General features: G+C 45.9%; 1 protein-coding gene across 2 annotated transcripts in view; it reads right to left on the bottom strand.

The window, feature by feature from the left end:
* Positions 1-8,590, bottom strand: part of LOC139535342 (CMP-N-acetylneuraminate-beta-galactosamide-alpha-2,3-sialyltransferase 2-like) — a 35,243-nt gene that overhangs the window by 6,529 nt on the left and 20,124 nt on the right. Inside the window, exons 1-4 of one of the 2 annotated variants that reach the window (XM_071334655.1) lie at positions 7,479-7,815; positions 6,389-7,289; positions 3,943-4,136; positions 3,253-3,432 (exon numbers count right to left, since the gene is read on the bottom strand). In XM_071334655.1, the coding sequence (XP_071190756.1) occupies positions 3,253-3,432; positions 3,943-4,136; positions 6,389-6,700 (686 nt within the window). In that variant the 5' untranslated portion in view covers positions 6,701-7,289; positions 7,479-7,815. Of the gene's footprint in view, positions 1-3,252; positions 3,433-3,942; positions 4,137-6,388; positions 7,290-7,478; positions 7,816-8,590 lie in introns of those variants that run through there. The other variant, XM_071334656.1, reaches the window with a different exon arrangement.

Below are 8,590 nucleotides of genomic sequence, written 5' to 3'. Positions count from 1 at the left end.
AGGATCACGCCAAGGTTCTTAGCACTCTGGGAGGAGGACACAATGGAGTTGTCAACCGTGATGGCGAGATCATGGAACGGGCAGTCCTTCCCCGGGAGGAAGAGCAGCTCCGTCTTGCCGAGGTTCAGCTTGAGGTGGTGATCCGTCATCCACACTGATATGTCTGCCAGACATGCAGAGATGCGATTCACCACCTGGTTATCAGAGGGGGGAAAGGAGAAGATTAATTGTGTGTCGTCTGCATAGCAATGATAGGAGAGACCATGTGAGGATATGACAGAGCCAAGTGACTTGGTGTATAGCGAGAATAGGAGAGGGCCTAGAACAGAGCCCTGGGGGACACCAGTGGTGAGAGCACGTGGTGCGGAGACAGATTCTCGCCACGCCGCCTGGTAGGAGCGACCTGTCAGGTAGGACGCAATCCAAGCGTGGGCCGCGCCGGAGATGCCCAGCTCGGAGAGGGTGGAGAGGAGGATCTGATGGTTCACAGTATCAAAGGCAGCCGATAGGTCTAGAAGGATGAGAGCAGAGGAGAGAGAGTTAGCTTTAGCAGTGCGGAGCGGAGCGCCTCCGTGACACAGAGAAGAGCAGTCTCAGTTGAATGACTAGTCTTGAAACCTGACTGATTTGGATCAAGAAGGTCATTCTGAGAGAGATAGCAGGAGAGCTGGCCAAGGACGGCACGTTCAAGAGTTTTGGAGAGAAAAGAAAGAAGGGATACTGGTCTGTAGTTGTTGACATCGGAGGGATCGAGTGTAGGTTTTTTCAGAAGGGGTGCAACTCTCGCTCTCTTGAAGACGGAAGGGACGTAGCCAGCGGTCAAGGATGAGTTGATGAGCGAGGTGAGGTAAGGGAGAAGGTCTCCGGAAATGGTCTGGAGAAGAGAGGAGGGGATAGGGTCAAGCGGGCAGGTTGTTGGGCGGCCGGCCGTCACAAGACGCGAGATTTCATCTGGAGAGAGAGGGGAGAAAGAGGTCAAAGCACAGGGTAGGGCAGTGTGAGCAGAACCAGCGGTGTCGTTTGACTTCGCAAACGAGGATCGGATGTCGTCGACCTTCTTTTCAAAATGGTTGACGAAGTCATCAGCAGAGAGGGAGGAGGGGGGAGGAGGGGGAGGAGGATTCAGGAGGGAGGAGAAGGTGGCAAAGAGCTTCCTAGGGTTAGAGGCAGATGCTTGGAATTTAGAGTGGTAGAAATTGGCTTTAGCAGCAGAGACAGAAGAGGAGAATGTAGAGAGGAGGGAGTGAAAGGATGCCAGGTCCGCAGGGAGGCGAGTTTTCCTCCATTTCCGCTCGGCTGCCCGGAGCCCTGTTCTGTGAGCTCGCAATGAGTTGTCGAGCCACGGAGCAGGAGGGGAGGACCGAGCCGGCCTGGAGGATAGGGGACATAGAGAGTCAAAGGATGCAGAAAGGGAGGAGAGGAGGGTTGAGGAGGCAGAATCAGGAGATAGGTTGGAGAAGGTTTGAGCAGAGGGAAGAGATGATAGGATGGAAGAGGAGAGAGTAGCGGGGGAGAGAGAGCGAAGGTTGGGACGGCGCGATACCATCCGAGTAGGGGCAGTGTGGGAAGTGTTGGATGAGAGCGAGAGGGAAAAGGATACAAGGTAGTGGTCGGAGACTTGGAGGGGAGTTGCAATGAGATTAGTGGAAGAACAGCATCTAGTAAAGATGAGGTCAAGCGTATTGCCTGCCTTGTGAGTAGGGGGGGAAGGTGAGAGGGTGAGGTCAAAAGAGGAGAGGAGTGGAAAGAAGGAGGCAGAGAGGAATGAGTCAAAGGTAGACGTGGGGAGGTTAAAGTCACCCAGAACTGTGAGAGGTGAGCCATCCTCAGGAAAGGAACTTATCAGGGCGTCAAGCTCATTGATGAACTCTCCAAGGGAACCTGGAGGGCGATAAATGATAAGGATGTTAAGCTTGAAAGGGCTGGTAACTGTGACAGCATGGAATTCAAAGGAGGCGATAGACAGATGGGTCAGGGGAGAAAGAGAGAATGTCCACTTGGGAGAGATGAGGATCCCAGTGCCACCACCCCGCTGACCAGAAGCTCTCGGGGTGTGCGAGAACACGTGGGCAGACGAGGAGAGAGCAGTAGGAGTAGCAGTGTTATCAGTGGTAATCCATGTTTCCGTCAGTGCCAAGAAGTCGAGGGACTGGAGGGAAGCATAGGCTGAGATGAACTCTGCCTTGTTGGCCGCAGATCGGCAGTTCCAGAGGCTGCCTGAGACCTGGAACTCCACGTGGGTCGTGCGCGCTGGGACCACCAGGTTAGAGTAGCAGCGGCCACGCGGTGTGAAGCGTTTGTATGGTCTGTGCAGAGAGGAGAGAACAGGGATAGACAGACACATAGTTGACAGGCTACAGAAGAGGCTACGCTAATGCAAAGGAGATTGGAATGACAAGTGGACTACACGTCTCGAATGTTCAGAAAGTTAAGCTTACGTTGCAAAAAATCTTATTGACTAAAATGATATAGTACTGCTGGCTGGTGAAATAGGCTAGCTAGCAGTGGCTGCGTTGTTGACTTTGTTTGAAAGTGTAGCTGGCTAGGTAACCTCTAACTGGCTAGGTAACCTCGACAATTACTCTAGACTACACAATTATCTTGGATACAAAGACGGCTATGTAGCCAGCTAAGATCAAACAAATCAAACTGTTGTACTGTAATGAAATGAAATGTAATACTACCTGTAATACTACCTGTGGAGCAAAGCGGAATGCAACTACTCGCTCCAAACCAAACCGGAAGTGCGTATCGTAGAGGGAGAGGCAATAGAAGTGTTATTTCTTGTATTATTGTCTTTTGTGTCTTTAGAGGACTGCTTCACCTTAATGTCCCCTTTCCCTTTTCTTCTGTCCTTATTTTGTCCCACTTTGTCCCTTCTTTGTCCCTTCTTCTCTTCTGCCAACTAGACACTCCTTGTTAGCTAGCTAGCTTCTTTCAGGAATGTCCCTAGCAACTGCCTAGCAACAGGTAAACAACTTAGCTAGCTAAGAAAACGGTATAATTTTATGAAAAATTGTTACTTTTTCAAAAGCCTTTCTTCTTTGTTTGCTGCTTTTTTGGTCTCCTATTCAGTTTGCAGTTTTCTTTTGATTTTTTTTCGATGTACTTTACTCTAAAAAAACATTTAAATTTCAATTTCAATATTTGTAGGATACATACCATGCAGTAGTCAGTTGAGTGCACAAATCCCCCTACTTCATGTTGGGGAGTGACAGTAAAAAGCTTGTAATTGGCGTAGAGTGGACCTACGTTTTGATCTCTCCCGTCGACAGGGCGCTGGCTACCCACTGTAGATCGCGGAGTTTAAAGGGCAGCAGGACGAGGTGGACCCCAGGGCCGATGTCCACTGCACTCTCAGGGTACATGAAGTGGTGTGTCGTTCTGTTGCCCACGTCCGCCTCGAACCCTGATGTGGTGGCTTTATTCATTCTTGACAGCAAAGCGAGAACATTGCTTCAGTTCACAGGCATGTCATGTATGGCGTGCGAGATAACAATCAGACACTGTATTAGATTTAACATGGTAACCCTGCAGCTACTGCGCTGTAGTGTACTGTACTCATTCATTCCAGACAGTCAGTCAACCACCTGACTTAACCAATAGTTAACTAATTATGGTGTTGATTGAGCTCATGTGGTATGCCTCACTGGTTTCAGGAGATGAGGTAATTGGTTGTTGCGTGTCTGGAACTGAAGCCTGGTCACTGCGGTTCATCAGGCTCACTATTGCCTAATCCTGCCAATGTGAATAGCGGTGGGTTGTTTGGATCATGGCAGTGATGGGGTTGTGTAATGCCTGCTCTCGCATTTTAGACTATGTTGGTGTGATAAGCATGATTCTTTGGATTTTCTATTGTGGTTGTTATGTCTGTTAATGGTTGTTTTGAATGTTTGATTGTTTGTGTTGTCTGCGTTGTGTCATGTTTTCTCTGGGCCATACCTTATGACTCTGTTATGGGAGTCTATCAAGGAGCCATATTGAGAGCCCAGCAGGTTTCCTGAGTTCCCCACCACTGCACACTTCCTGCATTGAGCTTGTTTGGGTTGGACATTCCTGGCGGGGGGAGCGATGACCTGGAACATCTTCTGGATCACCTCGTATATCGTACGCTCATCGGTGGACCGCTGCAAAGCCTGACAGGAATGTTCAAAACTCACTTTAGAAGTGGAACAACAATATCTCACAGGGATAATGCCTGTGCTCACCTTTGGCTACCAACAAACAAAAACAGGGCAATATACAAGAGTCCTTTTAATATTCAGTACTCAGGAAATCGTGTGTGGTGTGTGGTGTGTGGTGTGTGTGTGTGTGTGTGTGTGTGTGTGTGTGTGTGTGTGTGTGTGTGTGTGTGTGTGTGTGTGTGTGTGTGTGTGTGTGTGTGTGTGTGAGTGAAATTCAAAAATTCAGCATTCGTGGCGACTGCATTCATGGCAAACGCTGCATATGTCGACTCGATTGGAAGTTGCCGTTGAATTACTAACGCTTCAGCGATAAAGATTAAACAGAGCCCTAAATTCCTCATATGAATAAAATGATAATTGGCGAGTATATCTGGGAATACACACATTACAGATCCATGTACAGTGCCTAGTGAAAGTCTACACACCCCTTGCATGGTCTTTATATTTTGCTGCCTTAAAATTACATCTAAAAAGGGATTACATTTGATATTCTTTCCTACAGATCTACACAACCTACTCCACATTTTCAAATACTTGGTGGAAGCACCATTTTCCATTGGCTTACAGACAATACCCCATAAAGTCAAAGTGTTGTTTTAGACATCTTTACAAATTAATAATACAAATGAAAAGAAAAAATGTCTTGAGCCAATACATATTCAACCCCTTTGTTATGGTAGGCCTAAATAAGTTCAGGAGTAAACATTTGCTTAACAAGTCACATACTAAGTTGCATGGACTCACTCTGTGTGCATTAATAGTGTTTAACATGATTTTTGATTGACTACCTCATCTCTGTAACCCACAATTGAGCAGTGAATTTCAAACACAAAGACCAGGGAGGTTTTCCAATGCTTCGCAAAGAAGGGCACCTATTGGTAGATGGGTAAAAAGCAGACATTGAATATCCCTTTGAGCATGGTGAAGTTATTAATTACACTTTGGATGGTGCATCAATACACCCAGTCACTGCAAAGATACAGACGTCCTTCCTATCTCAGTTGCCAGAGAGGAAGGAAACCGCTCAGGGATTTCACCATAAGGCCAAAGGTGACATTAAAAACTTCACAGTTTAATGGATGTGATAGGAGAAAACTGAGGATGGATAAACAACATTGTTACACTGCAACACTAACCTAAATGACAGAGTGAAAAGAATGAAGCCTGTATAGAATACAAATATTCCAAAACAGGTGTCCTGTTTCCAATAAGGCACTAAAGTAAAACTGCAAAAAATGTGGCTAAGAAACTAACTTTATGTCGTGAATACAAAGCATTATGTTGGGGCAAGTCCAACACAAGACATCACTGAGTACCACTCCTCATATCTTCAAACATGGTGGTGGCTACATAATGTTATGGTTATGCTTGTCATCGGCAAGGAATAGGGAGTTTTTTGGGGGATAAAAAGAAACAGAATCAAGCTAAGCACAGGCAAAATCCTGGAAGAAACCTGGTTCAGCTTGCTTTCCAACAGACACTGGTAGACAAATTCACATTTCGGCAGGACAATAACCCAAAACACAGGGTCAATTATACACTGGAGTTGCTTACCAAGACGACATTGAATGTTCCTGAGTGACGTAGTTACAGTTTTGACATAAGTCAGCGAGAAAATCTATGGAAAGGATTGAAAATGGCTGTTTAGCGATGATCAACAACCAACTTCATGAATAATGTGCAAATATTGTACAATCTTGGTGTGCAAAGCTCTTAGACTTACCCAGGAAGACTCACAGCTGTAATCACAGCCAAAGGTTACTCTAACATGTATTGACTCAAGGGTGTGAATATTCTTGTAAATTACATAATTGCTAAAAGTTCTAAAAACATGTTTTCCCGTTTAAGGCAACGAAATGTCGACTGTGCAAGGGGTTTGTAGACTTTCACAAGGCACTGTACCTTGACTTCTTTTCAAATGACTTATTATTGAACGATAGTGAACAGGATATATAGTAATACAATGTAATACTACATTATTACTATTATTACCAAGTAGAAATGTATTACATTGTACTGATGTACTTCTAATAATGTACAGACATATTATTTGGGAAAGTGTCAGAGATTTCTCTCTGTAATTTTTGTTACAATATACAGAATTTTTGCTGTATGGTCCTACACCTTTAACAATAAGCTGACAGTATTTGGCCACATACATGGTCACAGTCTTTGGCCCCTCTCATCAATAGTAATGGTCTTACCAGCCACCACTTCAGGGCCAGGGGGTCCATGTTGTTGTCTCCGTCTGTGAGGAAGGGCTGTTGCTGGGGGTCATAGTGCTGAGCGAACCACGCAGAAACCTTCATGTCCGCTATGCAGGACTGGCACCCGCATATCCTGTCTGGACTGGGTGTTGCCCGTGTTCGGTTAACAGCGGTGCCTGGCACAGTCCTGGAGATGGCATGGGTCTCCGTCAAAGTCATAGACAGGATGTTGTTCTTCTGAATGGTGATCATGACAAAGAGAATCCCACCAACCAGAGAAAACAAGCACAACTTCCTCTTGAAGAGCATGACTGGACGTTATGAGGTAGGTCGAGTGGTGTACAGTCAGTGCCCTGGGGAAAAGGCAGTCCAGTGATAGGCGTCGGCACCAGGAGTTTCAGTGGTGGAACCCAACTTAGGCAGTCCAGTGTTATTGTCTTGGCTTATATACTTAGTGATTCTGGATTCAAAGGTAAGAACCAGAAACATTCAGCAACTACTTTCTGATGTTCTATCTTCCTGCTGTTCCAGCCAGAGAAATGGCACACTTCTTAAAATCACAGGTAACACAAACATGCAGAAGAATTGGTTGATACCTGAGTTTATAAAGGAAAGACGGTGTTAGCTGGATTGTGACTCTGGCCTGATGTGTCCTAGTTTGATCGAGGAGAATAAGTCCCATGAAACAATTCGACCCAAAAAATGTTGTCTGCCGCTTACGAGGGAGACTGCCTTGCTCTGCTCAAGGCAATCGGCGAGGAAATATAAAAGAGGAAGGAAAATATATAGCCTTCGGTTTCCAAATTCCCTACCCAAGCCTAAGAAGGCCTCTCATTGGTAAAACCTCCATGTTTCTCTCCAGAGCTCCGGTCTGAATGCGCTGCACAGCTTCCTGCTTCTAGAATACACAAACACACAGAGATATCAGCATCAATGCAACGATTCAGAAAACAAAATCAACATCAACCAAGCTGCTTACGTAACAAATAGGAGATGGGGAGAGAAATCAATACTCCAAGAGCCATATACTGAACAGTCAACGGCAGCTTTTGATAAACTGCCCATCAATGTAGGGCTAAATACATACCGTATCTTGAAAACATCCATCAAAATGATACTGTGTGGATGGCCATCTGCTATTTACAGTATTTGCACTGAATATATGCGCTCAGTACTAACTCCACTTTTTATCAGCACGATCGATAACAAAGCTTGCACAAATGTAACAGAGTTACCCTATTGGCTGTGAAATTTCCTTCGTTAGCACCGCTCTTCCTGTGTGTGCAGAAAGAGGAAATCCTGCAGAACTGATAACGTGCAGCCTTTTTTCTTCACCTTGAGTTCTCAGAGCATAACACTACCATCGCAGGAGTGGAAAGCCAAAACAACTGTTGCCTCTCGTAGAGGCACACAACTGAGCATGAGCGTCCACTCTGCAATACACAAGTTTATAAATAAAGTCACACGCTGGCTCTGCATTAATGCATCTCCCATAGATACAGTGCCTGCATAAACACACATAGACACACATCGCCTGTGTCGAGAGACCATTGAGCGAGGCTTTCAAATTGAGGGATGTCAAACATACCATCCAATACCCCCCCCCCCCTTTGGGGCCAGACTCAGTGACACCAGAGATGCAGAATCACTTGCATTGAAATCACTTGCATTGAATAAGCCAGCCTGCTGACTTCCCTCACTGGGATCCTGCTAGCAACAGAGACTCCCAGAAGCCACAGTGGATAAAGGATCCCGAGAGAGGAGGGGGTGGAGGGAGAATTCCCAGGCATCAGCTGATCGTCAGCTGATGGAGTGGAAGAGTTCTGTTAGATGAGAACGAGATCATATCGGTGTATCCCTGCCTGCTTGTCTGTCTGCCTCTCTGGTCCTGGTGCAGAACAAACATCCCTGCATCTTATCCTCAGACCAGCGCAACAAAAGACCCAGGCCCAACCGACAGGCCAAGGCCCAGACACTTCACATTCATTATTCAATCAAATGAAGCCAGGGAATCCTGAATTAAAATGGCAGGGCAAGAGAGAGAACACCCACATAGGGCATCACAGCAGAGTCTGCTTTGTAGGTGCCAAGGCATGTATACATATGCTTAAAAGGAGTAGCTACAGTGCCTTCAGAAAGTATTCATAACTTGTGACTTACTCCACACTTTGTTGTGTTACATCCTGAATTCAAAATGGT

The sequence above is a fragment of the Salvelinus alpinus genome, chromosome 12, assembly GCF_045679555.1.
Source record: "Salvelinus alpinus chromosome 12, SLU_Salpinus.1, whole genome shotgun sequence".
In the NCBI taxonomy this organism is placed as follows: domain Eukaryota; kingdom Metazoa; phylum Chordata; class Actinopteri; order Salmoniformes; family Salmonidae; genus Salvelinus; species Salvelinus alpinus.
Note: the sequence above shows the minus strand (reverse complement) of the source record. Positions and strands in the feature narration are given on the sequence as shown.